At 41.6% G+C, this 24,697-nt stretch overlaps 1 protein-coding gene across 4 annotated transcripts in view; it reads left to right on the top strand.

Annotated features, from left to right (window-relative positions):
* Positions 1-18,562, top strand: part of FAM135B (family with sequence similarity 135 member B) — a 286,049-nt gene extending 267,487 nt beyond the window's left edge. For all 4 annotated transcript variants that reach the window (XM_084803028.1, XM_084803029.1, XM_084803027.1 and 1 more), the window contains 3 exons: positions 2,744-2,854; positions 4,588-4,701; positions 10,197-18,562. In XM_084803028.1, the coding sequence (XP_084659154.1) occupies positions 2,744-2,854; positions 4,588-4,701; positions 10,197-10,402 (431 nt within the window). In that variant the 3' untranslated portion in view covers positions 10,403-18,562. The remainder of the gene's footprint in view (positions 1-2,743; positions 2,855-4,587; positions 4,702-10,196) is intronic.
* The last annotated feature ends 6,135 nt before the right edge of the window (positions 18,563-24,697 follow it).

The following is a 24,697-nucleotide window of genomic DNA, read 5'->3' as shown; positions in this document are numbered from 1 at the left end:
GCATCTTCTTTGGTTGGTGTTTCAGTATCTGTAAGCACTCTTGGACCTATATTACTTAACTCTCTTGGTCTTCTTGTGGAATTCTTGTCCCTTCTCCGTCCCTTTCTCCTCCCACAAGACTCTTCCACAAGACTCCCCGTGCTCTGCCTAAGGTTTGGGTATTGGTCTCAGCATCTGTTTTGATCCACTGCTGGGTGGAGCCTCTCAGACAACAGTTATGCTAGGCTCCTGTCTGCAAGCATAACAGTATCATTAAGAGTGTCAAGGGTTGGATCTCTCCTATGGAGTCTGTCTCAAGTTGGGCCAGGCATTGCCTGCCAATTCCCTTGACCTCTGCTCCATCTTTATCCCTGCACCTTTTGTAGGCAGGGTAAATTTTTTGTTGAAATTTTTTTGTGCATGGATTGTTGTCTCTTGCCCTCCATTGGAAGTCCTGCCTGGCTAGGAGGTGGCTATTTTAGTCGCCATGTTACCAACTGCTAGGAGTCTCAGATTGAGTCACCCCCATATCCTCCCTGGAGCCTACCATGTTGCAGGTCTCCATCTTCTCCCAGAGATGCTCCTACACAGTGGTTTCTCTTCTCTCATCCAGCCCTCTAACCTCCCACCCCTGCTCTCCCATACATGATCTCCACCCTCCTTCTCCTCCCCCCAACCTCTCCTAACCAGTCACCTCTCTTCATCTACTTCCACTGTCTATTCTATTGCCCCTCTGTGTAAGATTCAATCTTCCCTTGGGCCTTCCTTGTTACTTATCTTCTTCAGGTCTGTGAATTGTAGTATGTTAATCATATACTATATGGCTAAAAATCAGCTTATAAGTAGATACATACCACGTGTGCTTTTCTTGATCTGAGTTACTTCACTCAGAGTGATCCTTTCTCATTCCATCCATTTGCCTACACATTTCAAGATTTCCTTGTTTTTAATAGCTGAATAGTATTCCATTGGGTAAATGAACCACAGTTTGCTTATCCATTCTTTAGTTGAGGGACATGTAGGTTGTTTCCAGCTTCTAACTATCACAAATAAAGCTGTTGGGAACATAGATGAGCAAGTGTCCTTGTTATATCGTGGAGCATCTTTCAGGAATATGCCCAGGAGTGGTATAACTGGGTCTTGAGGTAGAGTTAATCTAAATTTTCTGAGAAGGCACCAAATTGGTTTCCAAAGTGGCTGTACAAGTTTGCACTCCCACCAGCAATAGAGGAATGTTCCTCTTGCTCCACATCCTGGCCAGCATGTGCTGTCACTTATGTTTTTTTTTTTAAATCTTAGCCATTCTTAGTGTGTTTAAGATGGAATCTCAGTGATTCCATCTCATTTGGATTTGTATTTCCCTGATGACTAAGGACATTGAACATTTCTTTTTTTTCTTTTTTCCTTTTTTTTCCCGTTTTTCGAGACAGAGTTTCTCTGTGTGTAGCCCTGGCTGTCCTAGACTCACTTTGTAGGCCAGGCTGGCCTCAAACTCACAGCAATCTGCCTGCCTCTGCCTCCCAAGTGCTGGGATTAAAGGTGTGGGCCACCATGGCCCAGCCAAGCATTTCTTTAAGTGCTTCTCAGCCAAATCAAATGAAAATGGATACACAACATACCCAAACTCATGGGACACAAAACAAAAGTAGTGATAAAAGGAAAGTGCTTTCATTAAGAAAATGGAGGGATCTCATACTAGCACTTTAACAGCACATCTGAAAGCTCTAGAACAAAAGAAACAAACACACCAAAGAGGAATAGAGATCAGGGAATAATCAAGCTCAGGGCTAAACTCAATAAATTAGAAACAAAGAGAACAAAAGAGTCAAGGAAATTAAGAGCTGCATCTTTGAGAAAAATCCATAAGATAGACAAACCCATAGCCCAACTAACTAAAAGGCAGAGAGACAATATCCAAATTAAGAAAATCATAAAAGAAAAAGGGGACATTACAACAGATATTGAGGAAATTCAAAGAATCATTAGGTCTTATTTTAAAATCTAAATGAAATGGACAGTTTTCTTGATGTATTCTACTTACCAAAGTTAAATCTAGAGCAGGTAAACAAGTTAAAAAAGTCCTATAAGCAGTCATTAAACATCTCCCAACAACAACAACCAAAAAAAAAAAAAAAAAAAAGCCCAAGGCCAGATAGTTTCTGCACAGAATTCTACCAGATTTTCAAGAAGAGTTAATACAGATACTCCTCAAATTATTCCACAAAATAAAACAGAAGGAGCATTGCCAAACTCATTCTGTGAGGCCACAGTCACTCTGATACATAAAACACACAAAGACCCAACAAAGAAAGAGAATTTCAGACCAATTTCCCTTATGAACATTGATGCAAAACTACTCAATAAAATACAAACCAAACTCTGACAATATCAAAAATATCATCCACCATAATCAAGTAGACTTCAACCCAGGGATGTAAGGGAGGTTCAATATACAAAAATTCATCAACTCATCTGCCATATTAAAAAACTGAAAGAAGCCGGGCGTGGTGGCGCACGCCTTTAATCCCAGCACTCGGGAGGCATAGTCAATGAGAGCAGAGTGTGAGAGACCAGACACCTGGTATTCTCCTCTATGTGCACACTCAAATATCACACACCCCAAAGTAAAAATAAATACAAATTTAATTTTAATTATCTGATTAAATTTCCACTACTCTCTTTATTTTAAGCAGAATGAAAATATTGTCTTTGGCTTTGTTTTGCTTTCCTTTTAAAAATGTTTGTTTCCCTTTTTTCTTCCTAGGCTTGTGGCTCATGCAGAAACTGAAGAAATCTGGCTCCCTTTTGCAGCTGACCTTCAGGGATAACGCTGACCTGCGCAAGTGTTTCCTTTACCAACTTAGCCAAAAAACAGGTGTGTGACTTGCTCAGTACCTGAGGTTGGGGCTTTAAGGCAGAGTAGCTTTGATGCTGTGTTCATTTGCTCCTATGAGGTATAATGAGTCTGTCCAGCATTGTCTCTTCAATCTGCTGAGGGGCCAATATGTCCATTTGCCTTGGCCTATCTCCTGTGTTACACAGGAGTCAAAGGGTGTGTAAGGTCAATGCAGTGCCCAGAAGCTGTGCCTCCTACTTCCTGTCAGTCATGAAGTGTGCTATCTTGGCAGGCACAGGACTGTGTTTCACTTTGGTGTTGTATACATCCATCCTTACCTCGTAGAGATGAGCCTCCCTGTGGTGATGATGCAAAGAATAGTGTGAAAACTCAGTAGAGGGAAGCATCAACCATGGACTAGTGATCTATGTCCAGGAACAGAGCAGTACCAGTGACTGACTGGCCTACTTAGTGCTGCTGTACAAGCAAGCCTGTTTAGGTCTATCATATAATCACATGTTGATACCCTGGATCCAATTAATTTGCAAGAGGAATATTCAGCTGTGGGAAGAAAGAGAGGTAGAAGTGGGCATAGAAAGATACTGAATTGTAAGGATGTCAGCAAAGACAGCTTGTTTCAGTATAGGGAGGTCAAGAGCTGAGGTGCTATTACAACGCTGTGCTGAAATTGATTGTGGGGTTACTTTTATCCTTCCTGAGCCCATATCAGCCAGTCATTTCCTGGATCCTGGCCCAGTGTGTGATGCTGAGCTCTGACCTTGGATATGGATATAGGGACCCACAGAGAGAGTCAGTCAAGAGCTGTCAGCCAACATCTTGTTCAGCTAAGGGTAGGCTAAGTAGGGTAGGTAAACATAGGGAAATAAGAAGACCCAACCAGGCGTGGTGGTGCACACCTTTAATTCTAGCATTTGGGAGGCAGAGACAGGTGGATTTCTGTGAGTTCAAGGTCAGCCTGCTCTACAAAGTGAATTTTAGGACATCCAGAGAAACCTGGTCTTGAAAAACTAAAAACTGCAACTAAAAACAAAACCAACAATAAACAACAACAAAAAGAACTCCACTTTGAAGCAAGGGCTGAGTGCAGTGTGCTGGGCCCTGTTCCTGGATGTCCATGTTGAATACTGAAGCCTGCATCACTGTGCTCAGCTGGCATTTGGGTTGGAAGGCCTTTTGTTCTTCCTGTGTGGAACAATGCAGGAAGGCAACCCTGGAGGAAACAAGGCTGGAGGGTGAGGCTAGAGGAGGCAAGGCAGGAAGCAGGCAAGCAGATATGAGGCTGCTTTCCTACTGCATATGACAGGGCAAGAGCTGCTAAAATGAGGGAAGCAGGAAAAAGGAAATTAAATAACCCATTTCCCCAGTGAGCTTTATAATTTTCTAGCTCATGGAGATATATTTTGTTCTCTTCACCAGGTACCTTTTTGTGTTTTCCTCAGTATTCACAGTGAAACTCCTATGAGCCTCCTTAGTTTCTATGACTCTTGAGGTCAGGAAATTTATCTTAAGCACAAAACACAAAATCCCTAATATACTGAGTTCCTTTCTCGGCTTCCCTTGGCTGCCTGATACAGCTCCTCCTGAGTTGTTTGTGGTAACACTCAGTACATGAGCCCTGTGCAAAGGTACAGCAGTGTCTGGTGTCTCTTCACTGCCACTCTCTGTGGAAGATTTCCAAATGTGTATAACGCAGAGGGTGGGTCAGTGTAAAGGACCCAGGTGGAAAGTGCTCACCTTCCTTCTTGTTACAGGGTTGCAGTATTTTAAAAATGTTGTTCTGGTTGCTTCTCCCCAAGACCGCTATGTGCCATTCCATTCAGCCAGGATTGAAATGTGTAAAACCGCCCTCAAAGACAGACACACAGGTAAACTATATTTCCTTTTTAAAGAGACTTTCTAATTTTCAAAGTGAAAGTAAATTTATGAAATCCTGAATATATTTATCAGCACCATTGAGCACCTTTGGGCCTCAGGCTCGGGGTAGCACATGCCTGCACTGATTTTCAAAGTGAAAGTAAATTTATGAAATCCTGAATATATTTATCAGCACCATCAGGCCTCAGGTTCAGGGTAGCACATGACTGCACTGATTCTAGAATGGGGTGGTGGGATAGTCATACTGTCTGGGTGTATACACACATTCCTATTAATAGTGCAGATATTTTCTTCATGTGGTGTGAACAGCCGCTTGCTTGTCAGATGCGTGGAAATGGTAAGCTCTGTTTGTGTGTTGTCCATGAAAAATGGAAGGGTGGATACACACTTGGCAGATGGACTGTGCTCTATAAGCCTTATTGTCCAGTTAGAACATCAGAGAAGCAAGAGTGCTGGGAGTCAAGTACAATGGATAAAGAAAAAATAACGTGTAATGCATTCAAGTGGCATGGGAGGTAATAAGGCAAGATGTGGAACTACTGGGAGTTCTATGGAGAAGTCAACTGACTAGGGTGTCAAGTTTCCTAGGCAACCAGGGCCAGGAGATGAGCTAGCATTCCTTGGTTCCTTTGGTTGATTAGTTTATGTCATATATTGTGCTAAAGTTTCAAAAGCAATTGTTTTTTTTTCTTATATTCTGTTTTTTATTTAAATTTATTTTTAAAAATTTATTCACTGTATATCCCAATTGTAGCCCCCTACCTATTCTCAGCCTGGTCCCGCCCTCCCTCCCTCCCTCCTCCCCCCACCCCCCTCCTCTAGTCCTCAGAGAGGGGGAGCCCTTCTCCTGTACCAACTTACCCCCGCCTACCAAGTCTCATCAGGACTGCCTGCATCCTCTTCCTCTGGGGCCTGGTAAGGCACTCTGCCAGATGGAAGTGATCAAAGAGCAGGCAATAGAGTCCATTGCAAGGACAGCCCCTGCTCCCTTTAGTAGGAGACCCCTACGATGACTGAGCTGTCTATCTGCTGTATCTGAGCAAGAGGGTCCTCTTGATGCATGGTGCTTGTTTGGTGCATCAGTGTCTACAGCCCCGCATCCACACCATGAGCCCAGTTTTGTTGGCTCTGTTGGTTTTTGTGGAGCTCCTGTCTCCTCCAGGTTCTATCCCCCACTCTTCCATAAGACTCCCTGTGCCCTGCCCAAAGTTTAGCTGTGAGTCTCAGCTTCTGCTTCAATCCCCTGCTGGGCAGAGTCTTTCAGAGGACATCTATGGGGGGCTCCAGTCCTGTTCCCTCTCTTCAACAGCTTCCAGTGTCAATTCTGTTTGCCTCCCCATGCCCCAGATATTCATGTAACATTCAAAATTCCTACTGAAACCAGGGAAAAACTAACAGGAACTTGTATGAAAAAAAAAAAAAGACCCGCATCAGGTAGTTCATTGATACCTGTAATTCTAGCTTTAGGAAATCCAGTACCCTCTTCTGCACGTCTGCCCCCAAAAGGTACCCAGACACACATGCCATAAACACACACACACACACACACACACACACACACACACACACACACACACACACACATCTCACCTGAAAAATAAAATAGAAAAGTACCAATTCATAGAGTATTTAGAGAAGTCAAACTGTTTTATCTAAATTATGATCTTAACAATTCTTCCTTGACTCTCCCTTGCCTCTTCATCCTTTTCTTCTATTCTTTTTGTTAACTATCTGTTAACTTACAAGTGGTAGATTTCCAGGGCTTTGATGATATCTTGGTGGGTAAAATGTTTGAGGACCTAAGTTTAGATCCTAAGAATTAAAAGGCCAGGCATGGCTGTGTATGTCTGTAATCACAGTACTGAGAGGAGAATGGTCCTGGGGTTCACTGGTCAGCCAGCGGAGCCAACAAATAAGTTCCAAGCTTGGTGAGAGACCCTGCCTACAAAAGTAAAGTGGAGCAGAATAGAGTAAGACACATGAAGGTAGGTGACTACCAGCTCCATTCACCCATGCACACACATATTCAGCAATGTACACACACACACACACACACACACACACACCCCAAACTACAATGTTTCATCATAATTTATTTGGCATGATGTTATATTCAATTCCCTATGTTTAAATTGTCATATATACACACACCGTTTTGAAATTTCTGTTTATGAATTTATTGCCACTTGAATATTAATTTACAATTTACGGAACCTATGTGGTTTTTCTTGATTAGATACATTATAAAAACTCATTGTGGTGGAAGCCTTTGTGTGTTTTTATGGTACTACTGAAGCAAAACTAGTAATTAATCTAAGCCAAAAATGCCTTTTAAAATTATTATTCCAGCTATCCTATTGTACCAGAATGCCTCAGGGCTTGTCTCCATTATGTTACCGAGATATTAATTCAAAGATATGTACTAATAATTTTTCAACACAAACTTGCCTTCTTATTTGCCAAGGGCACACTGGTGTACTCTAAGACCAGTATAAAAGAACCAGTGACTTGGTTTTAAGTTCAGATGTGATCAGAATGGGCCACTGTCAGGAGATGGCCAAGGCCTTTTCCTTCTGTGGTCACTCACTAACTTTGTTTAGTGTCTTATCTCCTTGACTTAAAGCAGACTCAGTAACATTTGAACTTTGTAGATTTTTAAGAACAAGGTCCCTGAAACTTATGCCCCAAATGCTAAATATAACCCACAGCCACACACATTTGCTTACATTGTGAGCTTCGCTGACAGATTGGAGCCATGTGTTGGTGACACACCTGTATGTCTTGTGAGCCTAAGGCATGTGCTGGTAACTTATGCTTACCCTGCATTAGAACAGCAATGCTGTGCACTGTGTTCTTCCTTGTCAGAGACAGTTCCATGCTCTTTGCATGTTTCCTATCATTGAGGGAGATGTAATTCTGGTTTCCGTTTCACAGAGGAAAATACATCTTCATCAGGGTCTGAAGATGACATTTACCTCTAAAATGGGAACAATTCCTGCTGCAGAGCTTCTGAGACATTGTTAAACACTAGCCCAACATCACTGCTAAGATGATGCCTTTTTTACAGCACTGTGTCATCTTGGAGATGTTTACTTGGTGGTCTCCTTTAAAGAATATCCATCTATAATTTAAATTGTCCCAGTCATGGGGTGGTGGGAAGCAGCCTCCTCTTTTCCTGTTAATGTTTCCATTGTACTTTTAAATGAATTACCAAAGAAACATGCCCTAATTCATACATTTATATAACTATGTAAGAAGAGTTTGTTTACTTTGTTACTTTTGTTTTCATTAAGTATTTGCTAATAGTCCTACTTCTAAAAATTCTGAGATAAATCTGACCTCCACTGTCTCTTTGCCACTTCTTTATTTAGCCACCAAATTGTCACAAAGACAATTTGTTTCTACTCTGAAAGTTAGGCAACATGAAAGCAGTACTTTATCTGATAATAATATTTAAGGATGAGCTACGTATACTTAAAAATAATTAAGAATAACTGTTTCTGGGTTAAAGGTGACAGTATATCTCAGCAGAAAATGATAGTTTGAGGAATCACTACATTTTGAGTGAATTTGCCTTTTTTATGAGTCACCTAATAGTCCCTATTGCATATATAGTATAAACACATTTTAATATTGATTGAACAATACTCTACTTCTGTTTCCATTATGTTACAACATGCAGGTGTTATCCTTGTTATAATAGACATCCTGTAAAAGAGGCAGGGACTCTTCTGATCTGACCAGCAAGCATGGCTTACCAATTAACCTATCAATCATTCCTTTTTTAAAAAGTTCCTTTTTATTCCTCACAAATGCCATTCAATATGTCTTGGTCATATCTACCTCATTCCCTTCCCCCCACACCCTCCCCCATTCACTCCCTAACCCACCTCTCATTCAACTTCACTTATATGTTTTTTAATAGCCCACTGAGTTCAACTACTGCTGTTCATATACAGATGGGAGTGTGATAGCCAAGCTACCAGTGGCTACACTTCTAAAGAGAATTTAGCCTCCATTCAAGTGCCATCAGGTGCCAATAGCTCCTCATAGGGACGGGATCTCAGAATCTCCTTCTTTTCTCTCTGAATTTTTACCTAACTTTGTATTGTGCAGGTAGCAACAGCTGTCGAGACGTCATCAATGCAACAGCCATGCCACATCTAGAGGCCATCCTTTCACACCCATTCCCCAGCAACTAGCTCTTTTATATTGACGTTTGATTGACTTCAATTTTCTCTCCAAAAGGAGCATTTTATGCACATGGTTTTCTGACATGTACAGTTTTCCAGAATATTTTTATCTATTCTATTGGCTACTATTCTAAATCAATAATATAGGCTCTTTGAAAGCAGAATTCTGTTTATGACACAACTCTTAGTTGGAATGGACACCCAGAGGCTTATGTCATAGCTTGTGGTTACTGCCTTCTCGAATGAGTCAAGAAGCCACTTGGGCCCTCCAGATCATCCCAACAGATGTCCCTGGATAGCAGTGGTTCTCAGCCTTCCGAATGCTTCACCCTCAATACAATTCCTCACGTTGTGGTGACTCCAACCATAAAATTATTTTCATTGTAATTTTGTTACCACAACGAATGTAATATAAAAATTGGATTTGCAGGTAGTCTTGGAAGACCCTTGTGAAAGGGTCCTTCAACTACTGCCACCCCTCAAAGGAGTCATGGCACATAGGTTGAGAACAAATTCTGCATGGCGTAAAGTTTGTCATGAAGATGGTACAGGAAGAAAGCAGATGGAGAAGATGTGAATTGCTTATCACTCAACAATTTCTGTTACAGCATACCTCTCTGCCCCTACTATGTAAAACAAATCTGATTGAGCCATTTCTTTTGTCATTGTCAACTAAGACTTTTAATTTTAAAAATAAAGCAACCGAATAGCAACAGCCTGCATTGCCATGCTCATTTTCGTCAGACCTGGAGGCAGTGAAATGTTGCTTGCCTTGAACAATTGGTGATATTAGGAAGTGTCTGCTTTCATGACTTAATACATATGGATCCAGAATCCATGGCCTTCTGAAGCAGAAAGTGGATCTCTGATGAACTTTTCTTGAGTTTTCTTCCTCTTAGTTCCTTGCTGAGAGACAATATTCCTCTAGGAATTCCTCTTCCTTATGCTATAGCTTCTGACATCAGGCCACTATGCCATCCAAAACAATAATGATGATGATGATGATGATGATGATGATGATGATGATGATGATGATATCAGGTCACTATGTCATCCAAAACAATAATGATGATGGTTGAGGGTGTGGTGGGTATGGTGCATGCTAACCCTACCAATTGCAATCTCTAAAGAGAACTTGGATTCCATTCCTCATTTATTTGCATATTTGCGACCACTAGCATGAGGTTAGAACTCAGTCTATTATGGGCTCTGCCAACACACATGCAGAATTGGTCTCTAGACGATACTGCTGAATTCTACTGTAACTTCCTTTGTTTCGTCTCTCTTTCCAGGGCCAGTGTATGCAGAAATGATCAACAACTTACTGGGCCCTCTGGTGGAAGCCAAGGACTGCACTTTGATCAGGCACAATGTGTTCCATGCCCTGCCCAACACTGCCAACACCCTTATTGGCCGTGCAGCCCATATAGCCGTGCTTGACTCGGAACTCTTCCTTGAGAAGTTTTTCTTGGTGGCAGGACTCAACTATTTCAAGTAGTGGCCTCCAGGGAGCAGCCTGGGTGACTGGCCAGGAATGTTTATGATCAATTGAGTTCTTAGCGAAATCATGCTTTCCCACGCCTCGGAGTTCATAGTGGAGTAGAAGGAGTTGTGGAGGGTGTGGAGGGATGCAGCTGGTGTGGGAGTGGACACTAAGACATGCTTGTGTTTGAGACACTGGGGAAGCTGAACAAACAGTGTAAACAACAACAATGCTTTCTTGAATTTGTCTAGCTTCCTAGAGTCTCATTCAGGGTGTTTCTAGAGAAAATAAGAACTAGAATACTTGCCACTAGTCAGCCCAGCTGTATAATTACTCTGGCTCATGGGAATTGATCCAACTTAACTAGACTTTCCCAATCTGTCACTAGGTCATAGCTTTATCATGTGTTGATTCAATTAAGTGCACACAAACATTTCAGAACTCAGGTTTACTTCTGTGTGGAAGTGGGGCATCTTCCTGTAAATAGAACCCTTAAGAGATCAAACATACCACTTGTTCAAAAAATGTTCTATTCATGCTCTCATCCTCTCCATGTTTTCTAAAGGACAAAAGAAACTATGATAAATCTACGTTTTGTCTTCTAGCAGCAGTAGGTAGGGCAACTTAGGGAAAGCAGAGGTAAAGGTAACACTGTTGACCAATACAGGTTTTGTATAAACAGAAAGAATTATAGGGAGCATATTGAATGAATTGTTCCACCTACTTCCTTAAACTTTTTCTATGCATAGCCCAGTCTACAGATTGTTTTTGTGAATGCTTAATTTCCTTTCTGAAGTAGGGAAAACTGAGAAAAACTCTACCTAGCAGAAGGAGGCAGTCAGATGAATGTATCCGTGTGCGAAACTCCTGCTGATGCACTTCCAAAGAAATGTTGTTTTAGCCTTGAATGCAAGAGCAAAAAAAATCAAAACCATTAACATGGCCAGCTGCTTCTCCTCTCCCTGGAAGGAGAAAGACATCCTAACAGAGGCATGCTGGGTAAAGAACCTCAGGGGAGCTCTAAGAAGGGTGCTGTTATCTTTCAATAGCGATGTCTTCATGCCTTAGGAAAATAAAGGGCTAGGAAAGACCCCATTTGTAAAAACTAACAGCAGAGACAAAAGTAAGATCAGAATGGAACGAAAGCCAGATTGAATACCCAAATAAAGCTGTGATTGATAAGTGGTTGATGCAGAAGTTTTAAAAGTAACCAGGATATTTAAATGGCTCCTAAGTGTGAGTACACTATGTAGACTAAAAGGCAGAAAGATGAAATTTTAGCTGTACAAAAGAAATGCATGAAACAGGACAGCATGTATAATTATGCTGGAGAGAAAGGAAGAGAAAGTATCTAGCACAGTATAGATACCTGTCGACCTGGGCAACTGGACCAGGGTTGCAGATCACTTATGCCATGAAAAGAAAGCCTGGGTGCATGCAAGAACCATACATCCACACACAGGCAGTAAATTCAGACTATGGGAAATGAGTCCAGACCAGTAACTTGCAGGACAGTAAAACTTTGGGTGTATTGGGAGAGAGCTGAAGGCTTTGCAAAGGTAGACCTCCCTACAGTGAGTTCAGGGTTTTTGTGTGGATCATTTCTGAATTTCTTTACTTACTGCATGCGTTTCTCTTTGGGCATTTCCCTGAGATCCTGAGTCCGGGCTTGGCACAGACTCTGCCTACTACTTGGTGGCACTGACATGGTGGCTTTGTTTCTTGGAGAACCTTTCTCTCCTAGTCACACAGCTATAGACCTTTTGACTCCCACATGCGTTGCTGCTTAGTGCAGCATGGTCAATCTGTAGCAAGTTCTTTTTGGCTATGTGTGGAGCCCTGCTCATCTGGTCAGATATGCTCATTTCCTGTTATGTTTTCAATCCCCATCGGGAGCATTTGTCAACCCCTGGTCATTTGAAAGACCATATAGTATTTATGGAGCCAGAATGAACTTGATGATCATTGTCTTTTCCAATAATCAGATGACATTTTTAACTTCAATATGCTGTCTGGACAAAGTGAGAACTAATGGCAATAACCGTCCAGCTGCATGGCACACCTCTTTTAGGTGTCCTGCTGTCTTTGTAAACCCTATCTGGCTTCTGAGAATCCATCATCATTGTGTAGAAAGTGTACTCATGTATTGTAAATAAGAGTGTCAAGTGTTACGTGTCATGCCTCATTTGAAAAGGCTTTTTTATGTCTCTTTATATTAAAGTATATATATATAATATATATCAATATACATAATAATATATGTATATGTAAAATGTAAACATGGACATTCTATTATTGGTTATAAACATGATAAACAAAATGCCTGCCAAGGTAATGATGCAGTATGTTTTTATCCTCAGTTCTATTTTGGGGTTTTGTTTGTATGATTTGTAGCTTCCCTAAACTAGTTAGAAATAAACATTACTAACCTTGAGATTATTTGGAATTTGTTGTTCATGAACCAAATAAACTCAGAGAAGGAGTCATAAACCTAAAGCAGTCAAGTAATGACCTCAGTGGCAGCTGGAATTAGGTACAGTGCTGAGAATATGGGAAAGGATCAAAGGAAAAACATGTCATATAAACTACAATTCCCCAACTGTCTGAGCTTCCATCTATGCCAGCCAGGAATCCATTGACAACATGTGGAAACTCAAGGTCACATCTGTTAATATGATCTTGTCAAAGAAGAGCTATGCTAGTACGGTTTTCAGGAGCAAGGTGTTGTAGAATTCTGATCTCCATTGGCTGGGGCAGAACAAGCAGATAGCTTTGAAAGTGAGACTATGAAGAGAAGACCATTCTTCCACATGCTCAGCTACAATTGCATTTTCTTTTCATGATGGCATTCCTCTAACAAATGTATCTGTATGAGGGTCTCCTCTGTCCTGAGATGCATTGGTAAGTTTAGCAGCTCATAGCTTAGCAAAAAAAAAAGTGATAATTAATGTTGGTGGGCCTACAGATGTGGAGGGGCTATTATGAGTACCCAGAGGCAGAACCCTGCCTATGTCAGAGATGTGCCTGCTCTCAGGGATTTTGTCCTAGGGGCTCTTGATGTTTGTGACTTAATATGAAGGCTGACCCAAGAATAGGTCTAGTGAAGGTCTGTTGGAGGTAACCTGGGAAGAGAATAACCAAAATAAGTAAAGGGTATGGAAAGATGGTATAAGGGAGAGCAGGAAGAGAGGTCAATGGCACATCAAAGGACAGATAGGGAATATTTGAACAACTTTGACAAAAGGAGGTGTGAGATTTTACATTCATGCAACACTTTTCTAATCATGTTGAGAGGAAGTTACCACTGTGATTTCTCATGGGAAGGGAATCTGTTTGGAAGTGAGATGCCCAGGTGACAATCCTGCCCCAATCTGTTATCGTACCCCTCTTCTCTGCTGGTCTGAGGGCTCTTTGACCTCCACCCCTGCCTTGTGAGAAGTCCATGGACATGTGCTTCCCACCATTCATTTCTAAACTTTCTCTTTGGAGGTGCATGGCAGACATATCTGCTGCATTGTAACCCGAGTAGATGACTTCACACAGGGTACGAGAAAACATGAGACAACTACCTGAAACAGTTAGGTTATTACTCTTAGTAGTTCTTTGAGTTTCATACATGTGTATAATGAAATGTGACCATATACACTTTCCGTTCCCAATTCCCCCTTCACGCTTCTCTCAAATCATCCTCCAGTCTCCCACCCCCTCCTAACCTCATGTCCTTTAAACCCATCTGATAAGTACAGTTACTAGCAGTGCCTGCATTGTATGGCTGTTTACTAGAGCATGGGAAACCTATGAGGAGCCACACGCTAAAAGGAGAAGAATTCTCACTTTCCCCAGAAACTACTGTCAATAGCTCCTTGGTAAGGAAGGGGCTCAGAGATTAGCTTCCTCATCTGTGTGGGAGTTTTGGCTGCCATCCTGTATACTTCTTGTGGAAGTGATTGGAGTTGTTGTGAATACATGAACACAAAAACCATATCATATCCCCCCCAAAACATTTCACAACATTCTTTCCTATCCCCCACCCCAGCTCTTGTTTCCCCACATTACTGCAAGGCCCCTTGACCCTGGTCAGGGTGGAGTATTGATATAGATGGTCCATTTTGGTTGAGTTCTCTGACCAGTTATGCATCTTTTTGATGACTGCTTCCCACTGCACAAAGACGCTTCTCTGACTGAACTTGAAAGCAGCCCCTGCCTATGGGTATTTAGAAGGTGATTTGATTAATACGACCATTTAGTAAATTAAATGAGTAGATTGTATCTTAGTGCTTATGACCTCACCTGACATGGGCCTTGACCAGCCCTGCAGTACTATGCATGGTATTCCTTGGAGAGGGCAAAAAAAAAAAAAAAAAAACCAAAAAACAAAAAACCCAGTCGGAAAGCTTAATCATGCAGTGTTGCATATGCTATGAACAAATGATATTGGGGGCAAAGCTATATATTTAGCTCTTCTGGAGCTGGGTTTGAACATTGAGCCTTCATTCTATCCTTTGGTTGTGGTACCTTCAACTCAGAGTTAACTGGAAAAGAGAGTTTAAAAAGAAATCAAAGCCAAGGACTGGGCATGGTGGTACATGCCTTTAATCCCAGCACTCAGGAGGCAGAGGCAGGCAGATTGCTGTGAGTTTGAGGTCAGCCTAGTCTACAAAGCGAGTCTAGGACAGCCAGGTCTACACAGAGAGACCCTGTCTCGAAAAACAAACCAAAAAAAAAAAAAAAAAAGAAAAAAGGAAAGAAAGAAAAGATATCAAAGACAGATTACTCCTAAGTCATTTCTATTTTAACATCTTGTGCAAAACACCTACCTAACCAGTAAATGAGATGGCATAGAAAATACTTTTCATCAACAAAGGTGGTGTCACAAATCATTGTCAGTGGCAGCAGCTGGGGATAGATGGAGTGTTCCATTGTTGGCAGATCGTCTGTGTTACTCCATCTTTCTGTCTCCAGGTTGTCTTTTGCCCTTCTTGCTACAACATAGTTCCAGAAAGCATGGTGCCTATACTTTTCATTATTCACATCCAAGCTAGCAGACATGTACTCACCCACAAATCAAGTCCTTTTACATGGAGGAGATATTCCTCTGCATAATAAATCCAAGCCCCAATATATTGCCATTAGTTTTGTGGTCACTGGCTTACAAATTCATTCACTCTTGAGATTTCCATTACATTAATATTTCTTCCATATATACACATCATACCTTGAGGGGAAACATCATATGCCATTCATTCATGAAAATCTGAGGCTCAACTCCTAGCTTGGCACAGAATGAAGATGGGATATGGGTGGCCTTTTTGTTTTTTGAGTTTTGGGGTTGAAAAATGTCATTTTAAAAAAAAAAAAAATCCCGTGTTTCATCCAGTACTTTTTAAAAAAACGTTTTTTCTTTATTTTTTAATTTTTAAATATTTTATTAATTATGTCCTGGTTATAGCTCCCTTCTTCCTCTCCTCCCAATCCCACCCTCCCTTTTTGTTTCCTCTATCCCCACCTCTCCTATTCCTCAGAGTAGGGGAGCCCCAACCCCAGAATATCAAGTCATATTCTGAATCCATGTCGGGGTCCTCCCCCATTCCCCTTAGTAGAGGACCCCTATGAGGACTGAGCTACCCGTTGGTTATATCTCTGTTGGAGGTCTACGTCCAGTCCATACTTGGTCGTTGGTTGGCACTTCAGTCTCCACAAGACCCCCTGGGCCCTAGTTAGTTGGCTCTGTTGGTCTTCTTGTGGAGCTCCTGTCCTCTCTGGGTCCTTCTGTTTTTCCTCTCATTTTCCCACAAGACACCCTGCACTCCGCCCAATGTTTAGCCGTGAGTTTCAGCATCTGTTTCCATCAGAAACAGTGGCTGCTGAGTGGAGCCACTCAGAGGACCAGCTATGCTAGGCTCCTGTATGCAAGCATAACAGAGTATCGTTAATGGTGTCAGGAGTTGGCTGCCTCCCATGGGGTGGGTCTCAGGTTAGGCTAGGTTTTGGTTGGACATTTACTCAATCTCTGGTTTATTTTTGTCCCTGCACATCTTGTAGGCAGGTTAAGTTTTAGGTTGAAGTTTTTGTGGGTGGGTTGGTGTTCCCCTCCTTTCAATAGAAATCATGTCTAGTTAGACGGTGGCTTCTTCTGTCTCCGTGACCCCTGCTGCTAGGAGTCTCAGCTAGAGTCACCCTCATAGCCTCCCTGGAGCCTACCCTGTTATAGGTCTCCAGCTTTTCATAGAGAAGCCGCAGCCCAAAGTTTCTCTTCTCTCTGCAAGCCCTCTCTCCTCCTGCCCCTGCTCTCCCTGGGTCTGATACTGACTCTACAGTTCTTGATCTCAGCTACTGCCACTGAAATTGATGGAGGAACAACTCGGCACTGAGGATGTTGATGTCCAGAGCTTCTGAATTCACAGGAACTGTATTATCACAAGATAATAAATTACAAGTGAAAAGAGCCTATCTTCTCACATACGAAACAGATTTTGAAAATGATTATTTAGAAGCAGTTCAGAAATGCATGAGACAGGATAAATGAATCTGACACAGGGAAATTTCTAGGTCAGGAATTTGGAAATCTGGAAGAAGCTTGGAAATATTTTGTAGCAAAAGAGTTACCGGAGGGCAGTTTTGTTGGAATAAGAAACATTTTTATGTGAGTTAGAAGTGATTTATAGGATGATGTGAGGAAGAGCCTTTTGTCTGGAGCTTCAGGCTTAAGCTTTTATCAGTTGAAATATTCCATCTTGACTCCCAAGTGTTTCTACCCTGCACATTTATAGGTTAACTCAGTGTGTGATTCATTAGATTATCTATAATTTTCTACTCAGGGCACATCATCAGCCATTACTAAAAGTTGATAAGAGTTTGCAACTTTGACACACACCTAGGCAAAGAATTACATCTAACAGTGTTTGGAAGCTGAACTCTGTAAATGTCAGTCTGATTCCTTTATATTGCTCCCAACTGCAGGGATATTTTTAAATGTCTTTTAGCTCAAGGCTAAATTATTACATATGGAAAAATAATTTTTTTATCTTTCATACCCCAGGAAAACTTAATAATAATGTGCATCTAACATGCCTATGTGCTTATATATGGATATACACATATATGTGAGAGAAAATAGTTGCATTATTTTACATCTAAAAATTGTAGCTAATGTAGTCATAATGATTTCTATGTTTTGCTAATGACTCTCTTACTTCTCTTTATTATTCTCCCATACTTCACTCTCAAATGTATTTTTTTTAAACATTATTTATTTGATGTTTCTTTGTCTCTTTGCTAAATATAGCTGGCTATAGAAAATACTGTGTTAGAATGCTTCCTTTAATGTGGTGGGAGGAAAAGTTGGCTATTTAAGTACCCAGGATTGAATAAACTAAGAGTGCTGTGGCAAACAGTATGAATATGATCCTGTGGCTCTAACATTGAGCCATACTCCTAATCTTGGGCTTTTAGTGCCCCATGTGGGTCTGGCTACAGATGATCGATCCCCAGGAGATGTCACAGTGATGTGAACTCTACCTCCCAGGTAGGCTTGCAATGCTTACTTGCACACAGCCATCATTCCTTCATCAGTGTCAAGGTGAGAGATTATGAGAGGTGAGTGGTCCATGTAAAAATCCAGTCTGCCAAGGATTTCTTCCTGCCCAGAGGCATACTAGTTGGCTGTAATGTATAGTCTTTGAGTGCTCTAAAGACTCTAAGGGATGCTTTTACTTTTCCCCCCATTTAACAGATAATGTATAGTTGTGCAAGCAAATAAGAGGCACCTACAGCTTCCACAAGCATGGCCATGCTTAGATAAGGAACTGCCTTTTACGAATGTCCACATGGGATGGCTTATTTTTACTTTTATCTTTGCAAAGGTTGCCTACTTTTAGATGATAGAGAGGTAAGGTATTTTGTCATGGTCTCAAAGAGAGGATTTGTATGTATAGCCTAATGCCACTGTGATTATAACTCATATTTACTCTCCTGAAAAAATATACAATAATCAATTTCCTAAATATCCTTGCAAATTGTCTGTGACACAAAAATTTTAGTCATAACACTGTCATTTGTGCCAATAAGTTTCACTATTTTTCTACATTTGCTTCCTGGTTGGCATTTTGTGTAACATGTGATGTGTAAAAATGATAAAATAACAACAATAAAACCCCTTTAATTCTTTTATGAGAACTTGTGTGTGTGAGATATATTAATATGATAAGTACTCTTTAGGAGTATATTTGGACTTTGTGTGAGTCAATATTCCAATACTATAACAAAACAGTGGAAATGATCTACTTAAAATGAAGGAAAGTTTTATGGATGGTTTAGTGTCAGACATTTGAGTCCATGGACCCTTGCCTGAATGTTTTGAGCCTGTGATGGTTATGTAGCAGAGCAAAGCTTTATGATAGCAGGAAGAAGGGCAACTGGGATCCTAATAGCCTCTTTAACAACACAACCTTGCAACCTAAATCAACTCCTTCCACTAGTCCTCATTTCCAGGAAACTTTATCACTTCTCAAATAATCCAAAAGATGGGTGTCCAAGCCTTTAACAGATGGGCATTTAAAATGTACATCATTTTAAAGCTGAAGAATTTCTTTCCATAGTTGGGCCACGAACATATGCTGCATGTGTGCTACTGGGGTTGCATGCTATACAAAAGGCTTAGGATGTTCTAGTGTGGCTGGTAGTACAGTTAAGAGTCCATAGCTGGACTCTAGGAGGATCTGATTGGGGAATAAACAAAATAGCTAGTGACTGAAGACTCTAGTACTTGTATCTCTGTTCAATGAACTCAATTTTGCAAAGATTTTCACATTCAGAGTGGTGCTCATAGGACTCTCTGGAGCAGTGCCCGTGGTCCCTGGATGATGACTCTGTTGAATGCACCATGTGGTAGGCGCAAGTCTATCTACTGTTTCCTGCTCTACTGAAGGCCAGCAGAGTATCTCCATTCCCAGGAGGAATTCCCTGTAACAATAGCGGTGTCATACTCTCTGTGCCCCTTGCCCATATCATCATCAGCTTAGTTCAGAGAACCACAGCTGGACAACTGAAGTAAAGACTGAGGTACCAGGATCAGTAGGTCATTGCCCAGGAATGGAGTGCTAATGGAAAGGTGCCAGAAGATGACAAAGTTAGATGACAAAGAAGATAAAATCTAGAGTTGGGAGATATTGAATAAACTTTATTAAGAAGTACAAAAAAGTAGAGCATCTTATATATTATTTGCAGGGTGAAATCAGTCAAGGTAAGCAGAGAGCTAAGGCAGACAGTATTGGCCAAGAGAATGTGGAATACCTCAGATACAGCTGCCTTAGGACTGATAACCATAACCCAAGGGAACAAATCAAGTTCCCAGAAGCTGCAACGTCAATTCCTTTAAGGCACTGGCTTCAGTATTAGACTGGCCTTTCCTACGCTGTACCTGCACATAGACACAGATCTAAAATTCTTCTTGTCTTTTCATCAGGGAATCTTATAAAGTCTTGGGTGTGTCTGGCTCCCCACTGTTCCATATGACAGGCAGTGACTTTGGATAGACAGATAGGCAGATACATGGAGCAGTGATGAATAAAGTAGGCAAAACTACCTTCAGTACTCCTTGATTATAGACTGAATTGTAGTGAGAGTCAGTTTACAGTAGAAGTAAATATAGAGTCACCCAGGAATGTGGGCAGAGACATACCAAGTGGACAATCGTAAGAAGAAGCTCTACATACTGTGCATCCAGCCCTCAAAGCTTCCCAGGCTCCTAACGCCATCTCTGTGAGAGCATGAGACAGACAGCACCGGGTCTCCCATGATGTACCAAGGAATCTACATCAGCATCATGCCAGGTTCCAAAATGCTAATTCAAAATGGAATGAAACAGATAAACGTATGCTTAATCTATCGGAGTAATCCTGCACTCTGTAAGTTTTATATTTTCGTTTCCAAAGATCTTTTCCATGTCTTGCTCCAGACAAGGATGTAGACATTATCGCCCATATTTAGATCGAATGAAGCTGAGACTGTATAAAGCTGAACAAATGCTCCCTATTCCCAACGCCAGTCAAAGTCAAGATGTATCCAGTCTTAATCTCATCCAAACATTCTACAGGCCTCTCAAACCTGCAGTTATACAAAACTCCATGAAAGTCATATTGAGGTACAGTAACAAACGATACCCCTGCACATTCCTCTCTGGGAACTCACATTCTGTGGGGATGAAGCCAGGGAGCCAATGAGGCACAGAGAGCTCCAGTGTCTAACTCAGATTCGGTTACTGGTGGTAGAAGCCAGCCATCCATCTCTGGTCTCATCTGTGTCTCTAGTTACTGGAGAAGGAACACTCTCACTGGAGTGGCATCTCTCTAAACTGCACCTCCAATGCAGAAGTTCAGAGAGTGAGAACCATGGAAGCAATTTCACAATTTTTTTTTTCTTGAGACCAACTTGTTTCAGAAATCCTTCAGTCAATTTAAAAGTATGGTATCTAGAGTTAGATGTAGGAGCAACTGGGAGAGACATTGTTCACTGGACAACCATTTTGGTGTGTGACAGCCGGTTAGGTACCTTCTCCATCTTACCTCGCACTCGGTGATGTTATTCATGTCATAAGGCTATGCGGACTATGGTCAAGTGGCTTGTTTGAGCTCACACTGGATGAGTTTTTGAAGTTCTTCCTCTCGCCCCATGATAGCATGCAATGTCTTGCTGCTCCTGAGGCTGTCTCAGCTCTCCTCCTCCATCTCTTCCCCTCCCTCACATACATCCAACTTTCTTGTTTGTTCTCTGCTGTTCCTCATGCAGGCTTCTTTGTAGGTGTCCCTGAGGCCCTAGGTATCCTTGCTGTCCACCTTTCATTTGGATATTATTGCAAAGTCAACATCTCACCAAGGCTTTTCTTGGGCACTAGATCTCAAAGTTCATAGTTTCTCACCCTTATCCTGGAAATTCTACACTGCCCATCTCCTACATTTTATTGCTCAGCCTTTACCACTGTTCAGTTTATCACCCATTTCACTCGTTCGTCTAATTCATCCTCTTTCCTCACATGAATTCCACCTTCATGAAAGCACAGGGTCTGTTTTGGAGAACATTTTGACTTTGTTTTTTTTTTTGTTGTTGTTGTTAATTTTATTTTTATTAATTTATTCAGATTACAACTCAATTGTTACCCCATCACTTGTATCCTCCCATTCCTCCCTCCTTCCTGCTTTCACCCTATTCCCATCCCCTAGTTCTAAAACCGAGGGAGACCTCCTCCCCCACTATATGGTCATAGACTATCAAGTCTCATCTTGATAGCCTGCTTATTCTTTCTTTGAGTGCCATCAGGCCCCCCACCAAGTGGAGTTGGTTAAATTTGGAGCACCAGAGTTCATGTATGTGGAGATCAGGGACTGACCCTGACACTTTGACTTCTTAATCCCTGTGCCTGGTTGTTCAATGGGCCCCAAATGAAAATGGGATCAGCAGATGTATGCTGTTGTGGCTGATGCATATTTGTGGCTTAATGGATTCTGAATAACAACTCTCCAAGCCTGCCTTCTTTCTGCTAAATACTCAGAGAGTTGCCAGGATGTCTGTAACTAGCTTTGTTCTGACATAAGGATTCACTCCAGTGCTCTTTCATAAGCCATGTCCCCCTCCCAACGGGAAAGTGTGCAGCTCACCCAAAGACTGTTAAACAGAGAACACCAGGAGTTGTTTCTCTGAGCTTTATATACCTAATAGCAAGCAGGGCCATGTATTGGAGGCATAATTACCCATGGCCTGCAGAGGGCTCTCCAAGCCTGGAAACTAGCAAACCACTCCCAGAAACCCAGAGCTGTGATTGAAATCTATGTAAGAAAATGATATTTAGTTTTAAAAACAAAAAGAGGCAGGGAGGTCAGTTAGATTTGAGATGGGCAGTGACTATTGTGGGAGTACAGCTGTTTCTAACATAATTCAAATTCAATCCTCAGACAGACTCAGAAAATTGTTGTGAAAGTCATTGCATGAGCTATCAGGGAACTGTGTACAAATCATATCCTTTTTCCTACTTGTGGCTGGCTTGTTGTTGCTATGAGCTGGACCATAGGCCTGTCAGGATATTATACCGATGTACACTTAAAGGATGGTGTGATGGCTAATCCTATTGGTTAATGAAGAATGCTTGTGAGATGAGTAAAGCACAGGAATCCTGTGAGTACATTTTAATAAATTAACAAGACTCACCTTAAATGAGGACAGCACCGCCCTATAGTCTGGGGCTCCAGATAGAAGAAGAAGAAAGAGCCTACAAATGTAGCTTTACCCATTATCCTTCCTTTCTTACTGATCTTGCTTTGCCACATGCTCCCCACCATAATAGACTGACACCACTGGCTGAAATTCACTGCCTCCCTGTTTTGTTTTTTTTTTAAAGTCAGAGAAAGGAGACTTATTTGATGTAGCCACACTTGGAAGAACAAATGAAGGAGTCTAGTAAACTCCAAGTTCATCTTCTGAGTTCTAAAAAGGCATAGATTTATTTTTCCCATTTAAAAATATTTTTATTTATTCATTCTTTCATTTTACATCCTGATCATAGGTGCTCCCTTTTACCCTTCAGTTCCCTCCCTTCCTCCCTCCTTCTTTCCTGTATCTCCCCTTTCCTACTCCTCAGAGAAGGGGAGCCCTCCCAACCCACACCAGCACATCAAATTGCATCAGGACTGAGCACATCTTCTCCCCCTGTGACCTGGTAAGGCAACCTTACCAGGAGGAAGTAAGCAAAAAGCTGTCAACCGAGTCCATGACAGAGACAGCCCCTCTCTCCCTTTTCTAGGGGACCTACCTGAAGGCCAAGCTACTCCTTGGCTATATCTCTGTATGGGGCATAGGTCCAGTCCATATATGGTCCCTGGTTGATGCTTCAGTCTGCATGAGATGCCTTGGGCCCAGGACAGTTGTCTCTGTTGGTCTTCTTGTGGAGCTAGTGTCCCCTCTGGGCCCTTCTATTCTTCCCTCCACTATTCCACAAAGCTTCCTGTATTCCACCCAATATTTGCCCATACATCAGATCATCTGTCTCAATTTTCTGCTGGATGGAGCCTCTTGGAATACAGCTATGCTAGGATTCCCTCTGCAAGCATAGCAGAGTGTCATTAATAGTGTCAGGAGTTGGCTCTACCCCATGGGATGGTCTCAGGATGGGTCAGGCATTAGTTGGACACTCTTTCCATCTCTGCTCTATCTTTATGCTTGCCCATCTTGTAGGCAGTGTAAATTAGGGGTTGAAGTTTTTGTGGGTGGGTTGGTGTTCCCCTCCCTCCACTAGGAGTCATGTCTAGTTAACAGGGTGACCTCGTCAGTCTCCATGGCCTCTGCTACTAGGAGTCTCAGCTTGAGTCATCCCCATATCCTTCCAGGAGCTACCCTGTTGTAGGTCTCCAGCTTGTTATAGAGATGCCCCTGCCTACAGTTTCTCTTCCCTCTGTAATCTCTCTGTTCTCCTGCCTCCTCTCCCCATGTCTGATCTCCATCCTCACAATTTTCAAGTTATCTTTAAGGTATGTAGTTGTAGTGATATAAAACTAACTAATGCAGAGGATATTAGATTCATTTCAAAAGACGTCTGTCAGGGCAAAGGTGGAATTTTAATGAGATCAGTTGGTATTCATTCATTAGTCCATATAATGAGTAGTTCTTTTTTTAATTTTTAATTTTATTTTATTAATTTATTCTTATTATATCTCAATGGTTATCCCATCCCTTGTATCCTCCCATTTCCCCCTTACTCCCCTCCCCTATGACTGTGACTGAGGGGGACTTCCTCCCCCTTTATATGCTCATAGGGTATCAAGTCTCTTCTTGATAGTCTGCTATCCTTCCTCTGAGTGCCACCAGGTCTCCCCATCCAGGGGACATGGTCAAATATGAGGCACCGGAGTACATGTGAAGAAACTCAGGAATATACAAACAATCAAATGAAAGAAATAAAAAAATCAGTTCAAGATCTGAAGATGAATGAGTAGTTCTTGAGTCCCAGCAATGTTCTGGACTACGATTCAAGCACTTGCCCATTTATAATCAGCAGCCTTAGTAGGCAAGATCCCTGGTTCTATGCAGCTTTTAGACTACTTAGGTTTTTATATTAACACTCCTACTTTTTAAGTTATCATCTCAAATTATTTATCCCTAACTACTCTCTTTTGTGTAGTCTACCTCTCTCACAGGAAATTCTATTCTGGTCCTAGTAATGCCATTTAAGCTGTTTTTTCCCTTAAGATACATCCTTTGTCCTTATTAGATGATTACATCTGTCACATTGTGGCAGTAGTTAGACACATTGACCATTAGTGGCTT

Source organism: Acomys minous (genome assembly GCF_964271855.1).
Source record: "Acomys minous genome assembly, chromosome: 12".
Lineage (NCBI taxonomy): Eukaryota > Metazoa > Chordata > Mammalia > Rodentia > Muridae > Acomys > Acomys minous.
The sequence above is the reverse complement of the archived record's forward strand: the minus strand, read 5'-3'. Positions and strand labels throughout refer to the sequence as shown.